The 12122-nt window shown below is 43.4% G+C and overlaps 1 protein-coding gene across 1 annotated transcript in view; it reads left to right on the top strand.

Annotated features, from left to right (window-relative positions):
• Positions 1-12122, top strand: part of LOC308581617 (protein SSUH2 homolog) — a 31957-nt gene continuing 19835 nt past the window's right edge. Inside the window, exons 1-4 of the mRNA XM_081184291.1 lie at positions 1-139; positions 6211-6309; positions 7784-7865; positions 11845-11974. Of these exons, the coding sequence (XP_081040417.1) occupies positions 58-139; positions 6211-6309; positions 7784-7865; positions 11845-11974 (393 nt within the window). The 5' untranslated portion in view covers positions 1-57. The remainder of the gene's footprint in view (positions 140-6210; positions 6310-7783; positions 7866-11844; positions 11975-12122) is intronic.

Raw genomic sequence — 12122 nt, 5'->3', positions numbered from 1 at the left:
AGGGGCGTGCATGGGATTTTTATCTGCTCCTAACACAGAATCCTCAGTAAACAATATATGTGGAAATTGTTGGAGTGGGACTCAGAGCCTTCATCCTGCACCATGAGAATGGATCAGGGACAGAACGGAGACGAAGACAGTAAGTAAACAAAGTCACGCTGTTCAGTATGCCTTGCAAAAGCAGGCAATTTGTCTGAAAGCATGCTTTGTTCTGGGAAGTCGTTCTTCAAAATCAGCGGCTGTACACACTGTACATTTAAAGCTCCCCCCACAAGAATCTTGGGAATTGTAGTTTGCTAAGCATGCTGGGAACTGTAGCTCGGTTAGGGGTAAACTACAGGTCCCAGGGTTCTCTGGAGAATGGGGAAATTTGTTTTTGATGTATGGTGTGTTCATAGCCTTAGACTCGGCTTTGAAGTACAGTGTGTGGCTTGTGGTAAATAAATGCAAGTTTTCTAGTACAACCTGATGAAAAGTTGGCTAGTTGCAATTTCTTTCAGAAATCGGAGAGCAGGTAGAATAATATTGATATCTGGTTGAAAGCCTGGTGCATGGTTTCCCTGGATTTCTATTTGAGTTGGAGCCATTCATTGACTTTTCACTATCCTTTGAATTCTGCCTTGCGGTTGCTTTGCACTTTCTGACAGCAAGAGTCCATAGAAGGTGATTTGAGCTTAATGGTCATTTCTCTAACCCATAAGGGAATGATGTGTAATTAACAGAAGCATCATCTAAAGCTACCTCCTGCTCTTGTTTTGCAGAAGTTCGTCAAATAGCCCTTTACAAGGAGGCTTAGTAACCAAATCCCATTGCTAGTAAATGAATGCACTGGTTATTTTGATGCTGACATTAAATGGTTGTTTAAGAAAGAGTTGGTATTTCTGTCCAAGGGGATGTCATTCAGCAGCTTCATACATATAGTTAAGATCTAGTTGAGAACTTGGTTTAAAGGCTCCATTTTCCTCTGCTTCAGAGGCTTTTTCTGAGAAAGAAACAAAAGAAAGCAATTTCCTAGTGTACTTAAAGAAGTATAAATGCCTTATTCCATTCAATTTAAAACTGATCTCTCTTCTAAGGGGAATCTTGTTTCATCTTGTCCCTTTACACATTTATGAATACATAAAAGACCATGTTTACCGGTACTCTGCCCTGGTAAAAAGACTGCCTGTGTTTTGTCTCCTGGGATATAGTACAGGACCCCATTTTGTTAGTGTAAATTATTAAAGTGGCTAACCCACAGGTTTTAATCCCTCCCATGGGATTCCAGAATTTAAATCTCTGAGTGGGAACTGGCAGATTCGTCTTGATACCAGTGTCCAAGCATTATACAGTGGTACCTTGGGTTACATACGTTTCAGGTTACATACGCTTCAGGTTACAGACTCCGCTAACCCAGAAATAGTGCTTCAGGTTAATAATTTTGCTTCAGGATGAGAACAGAAATCGGGCTCCGGCAGCACGACATCAGTGGGAGGCCCCATTAGCTAAAGTGGTGCTTCAGGTTAAGAACAGTTTCAGGTTAAGAATGGACCTCCGGAACGAATTAAGTACTTAACCTGAGGTACCACTGTATATAGGCAGAAAGTGCCAATTTCTTCCTTCCTTCTTCTCCCTCTGAAACTATTCAGGTGAGGAGGGCTCTAAAAACCCACTGTGGTATAGTGGTTCGTCTAGTGCTAGACTATGACTGGAGAGACCAAAGGTCAAATCCCCTCTCAGCCATGAAATTCCCTGGATGACTTAGGGTCAGTCACTGTGGGTTGCACCCAACATTAGTCCTACACAGAGTAGGTCCACTGAAATAATTTGGGCCCATTAATATCAGTGGACCTACTCAACTAGCACTGGCTACAAGCCTATGTCTAACCTACCACACAGGGTAATTGCAAAAATACAATTAGGGAGCGCCATCGTACGCCATCTTGAAATGCTTCGAGGGAAGGCGGGGATGAATGTAGTAAAGAAAATAGCCAATTGCTGCTATTCTCTAATGAGTACAAACAGATCAATGGTGGTATTGAGCATTATATTAAACACTCTTAAATATACCAGTAACAAGAGAATAGACCTCTATTATGGTCTGTTAGGAAAATAACCTATTTTGAAAACCAGTGCCGGACAGACTGTTGCAGAGTAAATTAAGCACACAAGAGTGTCCCTGTTTTCATCTCTGAAATGTTGGAGAATATGAAAGTGGATGTGCAATTTGGGGCTGAGCTGTATTTGTCAAAGATGATCCATCACGGACACAGAAAAGCTATTGCAAGATTACAGTTATTACAGATCAAATCAGTAGTCCTAAGTGGGAAATGGGGAGGCGTTTTTCTTGCAGAAAAGAAATGGCTGGCGTGACCTGAATATTATAGATCGGGACAATTTATGTGATTTGCCTTTTTACATGCAGCACCTAGAAAATAAATGGCCTTAATCTTGTGTGGTAGTGCACAAGATTGCAATGGCTACACATGCACGGTTATATTCCCTGGGCTGTTTCTTCTTCCAGAAACAAGCTGCTTTTTAAAAACTAGAAGAGTATAATTAATGGCAGCTCAGGGATTTGAGAAGGGTGGGGGAAATACTGTGAAGACGTGGCTCATGCATATTGCTGGATTATATGGGCAATGTGCTTGAAATACTTGCTTACAGGGGGATATGATTATGATTTTATTTATAACTAAAGTTCACCCCATTCCTTAAATGCAGGAAGATGTATGGGACCAGTGGCGTAGCGTGGGGGGTGCAGGGGGGGCCGGCCGCACCGGGCGCAGCATCTGGGGGTTAGGGTTAGGGGGCGCAAATCCACGGGTTAGGGGGCGCAAATCCACAGGTTAGGGGGCGCAAATTACTTGCCTTGCCCCGGGTGCTGACAACCCACGCTACGCCACTGTATGGGACAAACCCTGAAAATTTGACAAAGCATCAGAATAGATGATATTGGGGCAATTTCTGAATTGCTCTGAGATGCCTTCTTCTACATCTTTGAGCCTGCTCAAACACCCACATGCAGGCAGTTCAGCAGGCAGATTACCTTAGTTTCTGATTGTTCCTGGTAACTCACTGGTCCTGTTTTCTTAGAGTGTGCCATTTGGTAAGATGCTGAGAATGTCTTATAAACATTGTGAATGAGAAACAACATATTGAATATCTTAAGTTTTCAGCTCTTTCCCCTGTTCTCTAGAGGGGCATATGATGCTACCACACTGCTGCAGCTCTTCCATCCCATTCCCCTTTAATAGCCACTCATCCATGCAGCAAATGTTGCCAATCTGCTTGACTTGCAATTGTTTTAGAGTAAGTTCAACTGTATCCATACTGCTGCAATTTTTAAAGACACAAACACCCACACCGTTTCATATAAACAAGCAGAAAAGAGGATTCAGCAACATGTATGCTTTAGGCAACATGCCATTTCACTCCTTTATTTCCCACTATTTATTCATTATTGCATTATTTCTCCCAGGAGCTCAAGGTGGTATACTTGGTTATCCACCTACCATTTAATCCCAACGACAACTCTGTTAGGCAGGTTAGCCTGAGAGGCAGTGACTGGCCCAAGGTCACCCAGGTGAACTCCTTGGCCAAGTGGGGATCTGAACCCAGGTCCTAGTCCAACCCTGTAACCACTATACCACACAGACTCCTTGACTGTAATGGGCCTGAAGCTGGGTTCACATGTACCTCTGTCGCACATAACATCATTTCTTTATTTTTTGCTCTGGATGTCTTCTAACGATAATGAAGGGGGCAGTTTTCATTGACATGCATAATGGCACAAAAACTCTCAATATCTTCATGTGTTTCACCCAGAGTTAATGGAAATGAACCCTTTATTTCTATGGGTTTTGACAGAGGTATCACCCAACTGCGGTCAAATGCATATTATGAATAGATGTGAATACACCCTTTTCCATTGTCCAAGCACACCCAACTTCTTTGTTCCACTAACCTAGAACAAGGAGGCTGTATTTACACACTATTGTGACTTCCAACTGGATTGCTATAGCAACAGGTCTGTCTGCAAGTTGCAGACTACAAACAAGAACTATTTATAACTTTGTTATTTCTGGTTATTTACTATATCATTATTTTCAGGGCCAATATCTGGCACACATGAGCATATTCTTCCTTTTAAATTGACCTTAACTATGGCATTTACAAACTATAGTTAACTTTCAAGGCAAGCTGGACAGATTTGTGAGCATTGTTATACAACCAGCTTCAAACCAGTAGTTAAAGACCGTAGAAGGAGGGGAGGGGAGGCTTAAAGAAAAATAACAACTTGAGTTCATCTTCTTTTGTTTAAATGTTGGAATTGGCACCCACTAAACCTGGCGATAATGAAGGTTAGGGCTGCAAAGCTGGCTCACCGATAGTAAATCAGGCCTAGATAGTGTGGTTTTAGCATTCATGGACTGTTATCATAAAATCATAGAATTGTAGAGTTGTAAGGGTCCATGTGTGTCATCTAGTCCAACCCCCTGCAATGCAGGAATCTTTCAGCCAATGTAGGGCTCCAACCAGTGACCCTGAAATTAAGTGTCTCATGTTCTACAAGTTCTCTATGCAGTTTTAATGTTGTTTTCTTCTCCAATTTTGGTCACTCTAGAGACCCTTCAGGTCTGAATAATGGGTTATTTAGTTAACAAATATATACACTGCTAAATGTAAGAAATATCAAAGCGGTGTAGAGTGGTACCTCAGGTTAAGAACTCGCCACCAATCTACTCACAAGCAACATGTCAAATCAGCCAGGATATCCATAAGCCAAACATCATTCTCAAGTGCACAGAATCTGGCCTGTCGGTTTTGCAAAGCCACATTCCTTTGGAGGTAAGAAGTATGATTGCATTACCACCCTCTGGACTTCCCATGGAAGGGGCACGCAAAGAAGAGCCTCAGATGATGATTGCAGGGTCTGGGGTGGTTCATATGGGGAGAGCCGGTCTTGGAGGCATTGTGGTCCTGAGCCACTGAAGGCTTTTGAGAAAACTTGTGCCACCGCAATAAAGATGGATGGCAGGACTATGAAGCACCACCAGGACAACCTCATCAGAGAACTATGGCAGTCAAATGGCTATGGAGGGGAGAGGTGGCTTCTCAGTTAAATTTCTGTATAGACTCCAGCTTGACCATTTCCACCAAAGAGCTCATAAATCTTGGGTATGTGTTGGATAGTACTACGGTCCCTTGATGAGCATTTGACAGGCCACAGTTCATTACTAGGGACTTTCAGTACCAATACTGCTGAAGTAGTGCAGGCCTTTTCTAAACAGATTCTGGAAACGAGATAGGCTACTAGCTCCCTCTTGCCCTGCTGGACTCAGAAGACCTGGAAGCAGTTCTGAGTCCACATTTATTTTTTTTAAGCAAGGGGAAAATTGATTTGATTAAAGGTTTTGGGTTCTTTTTTTAAAGCTATCAAAACCTCCCACAGCATAACCTACTTGTGTTCTCTAGCCTAGGGCAAGCGTAGCTATTGCAGTTCCCTCCAGATGTTGATGGACTCCATCAGCTGCAGTCAACACGGGCAAGGGGTGATGGGTGTTGGTGTCAAAAGGTACCACTGGTCTAGTGAGATCATCTGTAATAAAGGAAGCTAGAAATTGCTTGTGTCCGGATCAATTCTTTTTTTGCCCTCTACCTCCAGACCACAGTATTGTATTAAAGCAAGAGAAATGGACTGGTGTATCATCTTATATATATTTTTTTGTACGTAGAAGAATAGAGAGATTATTTTTGTCCTAGTGAATAATTGTGAATGCTTTCAGCAGAAAGGTCCACTTTATCAAATTGATGAATGATGTCATCAAGTCACTTTCCCCAGTGTTAGAATTGTACATTGTTAGCAAGTGGCATTTCCTGGAGCTTCTGCATGTATATATATTTTCTTGTATGGACCTTCAAAATGGCACAAAGCACTCTAGTGTGATGGTTACTGAGTGCATTGTTTCTGCATTAGGAATCATGAGCACCTATTGTTACAGCTCAGCAAAGGGCATATTTTTAGAAGAGCACATGAATCAAAGAAACATCTGGTGCCCTAAGATTACTTTCAGGCAATTCTAAACTCTTGCATTAAAAAGGCAATGGCTGTTGCTAAAAAATAAAGTCTGAGACCATAGAATTCAGAACATATGATTATACAAAAAAGAAACCCAAAATACACGATAATTTGACTAAATATTCCACTCATATTTATGTCTAAAACAGCTACCCTGGAACTGGAATCAGAGCCTGAAAGTCCTTTAGCACCTCCTGCAGATCTGTTAGAGCCACTGGGTCATTATGAGTGGACTTTCCGAGATCTTGGTAAGTATGCATTGACATCATGGCCCCCCTAGAAAAATATGGTTAAGTCGCTTTAAAATATTGTAAGCCACTTTGAGCTGCAGTGGCAAAAAAATGCGACTAGTAAATTAAATAAATAAGCAAATAAACAAACAATAGAATCTCAGCCTAAAGACTTTGGGGACGGATTCAGACTTGCCCTCTTGCAAATGGAGGCTCCTTCCATTCATGAAAGGGAGGGTCCCACTGAAGGAAAGGCAGGGCAACTTTCTGCTGTTCCTGAAGGTCCCCCAATCCTCTGGAGCAGGTTTTCAGGGGATCCTGAGTTTTGCAATGCAGAATCAGCAGCAACGATCTGCTCCCTCAAACAGAGAAGAGTTCTCCCTAGAACTAGTCTGGATCCAACCCAATCGATGCATTACAGCCAAAGAACAATACGTTATACAATGGTACCTCGGGCTAAGTACTTAATTCATTCCGGAGGTCCGTTCTTAACCTGAAACTGTTCTTAACCTGAAGCACCACTTTAGCTAATAGGGCATCCTGCTGCTGCCGCGCCGCTGGAGCACAATTTCTGTTCTCACCCTGAAGCAAAGTTCTTAACCTGAGGTACTATTTCTGGGTTAGCGGAGTCTGTAACCTGAAGTGTCTGTAACCCGAGGTACCACTGTAATGCAATGCAAGTTTCCACTTGCTACCGCGGAATGTCTTGGGCTGGCACTGTATGATGGAAGTACCCAAGGCTGCCTCCATAGCACATCTGTAACCATGGCCAATAGAACTCACCTAGCTGAGAATCTGTGCAGAAAACCCTTTCACTGAGTATCAGCCATAAGAACTAGAGAAAGGTGGGATTCCGTTTTCAGACAGAATATATATTTGACAGATAGATGCTGCATGTTAATTACAACAGTTAAAAATGTGTATCAAGGTCTGTTCATATGTTTCCCTGGTTCATTTAGTTGCCAATGGCCAGAAGATAGAAAGCAGAATGATGAGAATTATTATTATTATTTAGTCGTCTATTTGTGTCCGACTCTTCATGACCCCATGGACCAGAGCACGCCAGGCACACCTGTCTTCCACTGCCTCCCGCAGTTTGGTCAGACTCATGCTGGTAGCTTCGAGAACACTATCCAACCATCATGTCCTCTGTTGTCCTCTTCTCCTTGTGCCCTCCATCTTTCCCAACATCAGGGTCTTTTCCAGGGAGTCTTCTCTTCTTATGAGGTGGCCAAAGTATTGGGGCCTCAGCTTCAGGATCTGTCCTTCCAGTGAGCACCCAGGACTGATTTCCTTAAGAATGGATAGGTTTGATCTTCTTGCAGTCCATGGGACTTCTTGCAGTCCATGGGACTCTTCTTCTTCGCATCAGCTCTATGGGGGATTTTCCTTAGCTTTCAGGTTTTCACTGTTATCCCACCCCACCCGCTTTGTCAGCACCAGGAAATCATTGACAATGAAGACTAATTCTTCTTTAAATTCTCCCATCTAGGCAGAAAAAAATTAGTTCCGCCTCCAGAGGTAATGCAAAAGTTTAGCGAACAGAGAAACAACCCAGTGTTTCTGCAATGCAGGTAAGAAATGTTTGTTTATTTTCCTTGCCTTGGAAAGCTGCCTTTCTAAGGTCCTAGCACTGGTATGAATCACACCCCACGCCCTGCAAAAAAGGTGCAAGTACCCACAGACTGAATCTCCTGAGCCTATAGGATTGGGCCAAGCAAAAATTCTTTGGTGGCTGGTGCCTATTGTGATGGTTAGGGCAGAAGACTGGCCGGCCAACAGTAGCTAGTGTCATAAAATCATAGAATCGTAGAGTTGGAAGGGACCCCAAGGGTCAACTAGTCCAAACCCCTGCAATGCAAAGGCAATTACAGGTTTTCCTTGTTTCATTCCCACCCTCTAAACTGCTGATCTCTAAAAGGATGAAGTGGAAGCTAAGCAGGAGGAAGTTGACAGCCAGGGCCACCCCTAGGCTAGTTGTAATAAAAAAAGGGGGGCAGGCATTTGGGATGCTGGCTTAAGGCAGACTGAGGTTAGTGGGGCAGCACCCAATTTGCCCTAATGGACCACAGTGGGCATGTTTGCACCAGGAACTTGCTACTCCATAGAGTCAGCCACTCCTCTCCCCCAGCCACTACATTAAGCCCATGCTGTTTGCCTCTAGTCATTTTGTTCCAGGCAGCAATGGTCAGGTGGTTCGTGTGATGGCCCTGTTTTGAGCAAAGTGCACAGAACCAGCTGCTGAGAATGGATGGGGCTTTCAAAACTCCATCGTTAGGATCCATTTCCCTCTACATAAAAGGAGCAAGATTATACGTGTCTGTGTGTTTCAGAGGTTTTGCGCTGCCTGTAATCTTTAGAACGGGGCTGTCGAGAAAAGGCATATCAATATAATTTGACAGAGATAAGGAAACTGCAACCAGCCTAGAGCACAAGAATATTAGATAAGAACAGGCATGTTATTTAATAATTTGTTTTGGTTAACTTGAGGCTGGCAGTGATTTTTATTCCCCACCCATTCATAGAATCATAGAATCATAGAATCATAGAATCATAGAGTTGGAAGAGACCACAAGGGCCATCGAGTCCAACCCCCTGCCAAGCAGGAAACACCATCAGAGCACTCCTGACATATGGTTGTCAAGCCTCTGCTTAAAGACCTCCAAAGTAGGAGACTCCACCACACTCCTTGGCAGCAAATTCCACTGTCGAACAGCTCTTACTGTCAGGAAGTTCTTCCTAATGTTTAGGTGGAATCTTCTTTCTTGTAGTTTGGATCCATTGCTCCGTGTCCGCTTCTCTGGAGCAGCAGAAAACAACCTTTCTCCCTCCTCTATGTGACATCCTTTTATATATTTGAACATGGCTATCATATCACCCCTTAACCTCCTCTTCTCCAGGCTAAACATGCCCAGCTCCCTTAGCCGTTCCTCATAAGGCATCGTTTCCAGGCCTTTGACCATTTTGGTTGCCCTCCTCTGGACACGTTCCAGTTTGTCAGTGTCCTTCTTGAATTGTGGTGCCCAGAACTGGACACAGTACTCCAGGTGTGGTCTGACCAGAGCAGAATACAGTGGCACTATTACTTCCCTTGATCTAGATGCTATACTCCTATTGATGCAGCCCAGAATTGCATTGGCTTTTTTAGCTGCCGCGTCACACTGTTGGCTCATGTCAAGTTTGTGGTCAACCAAGACTCCTAGATCCTTTTCACATGTACTGCTCTCAAGCCAGGTGTCACCCATCTTGTATTTGTGCCTCTCATTTTTTTTGCCCAAGTGCAATACTTTACATTTCTCCCTGTTAAAATTCATTTTGTTTGTTTTTGCCCAGTTCTCTAATCTGTCAAGGTCGTTTTGAAGTGTGATCCTGTCCTCTGGGGTGTTAGCCACCCCTCCCAGTTTGGTGTCATCTGCAAATTTGATCAGGATGCCCTTGAGTCCATCATCCAAGTCGTTGATAAAGATGTTAAATAAGACCGGGCCCAAGACAGAACCCTGTGGCACCCCACTAGTCACTCTTCTCCAGGATGAAGAGGAACCATTGATGAGCACCCTTTGGGTTCGGTCAGTCAGCCAGTTACAAATCCACTGAGTGGTAGCAGAGTCAAGACCGCATTTTACCAGCTTCTTTACAAGAATATCATGGGGCACCTTGTCAAATGCCTTACTGAAATCAAGGTAGGCTATATCCACTGAGTTCCCTTCATCTACCAGGCTTGTAATTCTGTCAAAAAATGAGATCAGGTTAGTCTGACATGACTTATTTTTCAGAAATCCATGCTGACTATTGGTGATCACAGCATTCCTTTCTAGGTGCTCACAGACTGTTTGCTTAATGATCTGCTCCAGAATCTTCCCTGCTATTGATGTCAGACTGACTGGGCGGTAATTATTTGGGTCCTCTCTTTTCCCCTTTTTGAAAATAGGGACAACATTTGCCCTCCTCCAGTCTGCCGGGACTTCGCCTGTTCTCCAGGATTTCTCGAAGATGACTGCCAGTGGTTCTGAGATCACATCTGCCAGTTCTTTTAATACTCTTGGATGCAGTTCATCTGGCCCTGGAGACTTGAATACATCTAAACTAGCCAAATATTCTTGTACTGTCTCCTTAGTTATTCTGGGCTGTGTTTCCTTTGCTGAATCATTTGCTCCAAATTCTTCAGGTCGGGCATTGTTTTCTTTATCGGAGAAGACTGAGGCAAAGAAGGCATTGAGGAGTTCAGCCCTTTCTGTGTCCCCTGTTTGCATTTCACCATCTTCTCCTCTGAGTGACCCCACTGTTTCTTTGTTCTTCCTTTTGCTACGAACATACCCATAAAAGCCTTTTTTGTTGCTTTTAACCTCTCTAGCAAGCCTGAGTTCATTCTGTGCTTTAGCTTTTCTGACTTTGTGTCTACACGTGCTGGCTATTTGTTTGAATTCCTCTTTGGTGGTTTCCCCCCTTTTCCATTTTTTGTACACATCCTTTTTTAATCTTAATTCAGTTAAAAGTTCTTTAGATAGCCACCCTGGCTTCTTTAGGCACCTTCCATGTTTCCGTCTCATTGGTATTGCCTGACGTTGTGCTTTTACTATCTCCCTCTTAACAAACTCCCAGCCATCATGAACTCCCTTTCCTTTTAGTATTGCTGTCCATGGGATCTCACCCAGCACTTCCCTAAGTTTTATGAAGTCGGCTTTCTTAAAGTCAAGAAATTGAGTCCTAGTATGCTTGGCTGCTCCTTTCCGCTGTATAGTAAACTTCAGAAGAGCATGATCACTCGCGCCTAATGATCCTTCCACTTCTACCCCACTAACCAGGTCATCAACATTGGTTAGGACCAGATCTAAAATGGCTGTTCCTCTTGTTGCTTCTCCCACTTTCTGGACAATGAAGTTGTCTGCAAGGCCAGTGAGGAATCTGTTTGACCTTATGCTCTTGGCTGAGTTTGACGTCCAACAAATATCCGGGTAATTGAAGTCCCCCATTACTACTATCTCCCTTCCTTTTGCATGCTTGGCCATCTGTTCCAGGAAGGCATCATCTATGTCCTCCGTTTGGCTTGGGGATCTATAGTAAACTCCCACAATGAGGTCTCTGTTATTCTTCTCTCCCTTAATTTTGACCCAAATGCTCTCACATTGGCTTTGAGGTTCTAAATCTTGGATCTCTTCACAGGTATACACATCCCTGACATATAACGCCACTCCTCCTCCTTTCTTGTCTGGTCTGTTTCTCTGAAATAGATTGTATCCCCCCATTATTACATTCCAATCGTAGGACTTATCCCACCAGGTTTCAGTGATGCCTATTATGTCATATTTAGTTTGCTGTACCAAGAGCTCAAGCTCAAGCACATTCATTATTGTGTTATGGACACTGAGAGAGCCCTGACGGCAACGTCATAGAGGCCGTGTATCGCACCAAGAGATGTGATTGCCATTCACTTCTTCATTCCATGTTTGCATTTTTGGAGCTCCTGAACGACTGCTACGGGTATTAAATTCATTTATGTATGGTTCATTTATGTATGGTTTAGAAACGAGTGTGTGCTGTGCCGTTAATCCACAGGATCCCAAGAATGACAGATGACATGGCCAGAAATGCGCTCTTCAGCTTTGTCAATTCCAAATGTTGCTATGGCAACAGAGCTGCAGGAGAGCTTGTCATTCAGGAACTGAAGCCGCAAACATTGTACAGGGTGAGTATCCCCAGATGCGCTTCCAACAGGTGTAAATTAGACAAGAGTTAGGGAAGGGAAGTGGCTTGATGCAGATAGGTAAGCACTCCAATCCGTCTGATTGATTTCAGTGGGACTTTAGCAGCATCTCATAGCTAAAAATATTTAC

Source organism: Podarcis bocagei (genome assembly GCF_964188305.1).
Source record: "Podarcis bocagei genome assembly, chromosome: 2".
Taxonomy (NCBI): domain Eukaryota; kingdom Metazoa; phylum Chordata; class Lepidosauria; order Squamata; family Lacertidae; genus Podarcis; species Podarcis bocagei.
This window is presented reverse-complemented; position numbering and strand designations above follow the sequence as displayed.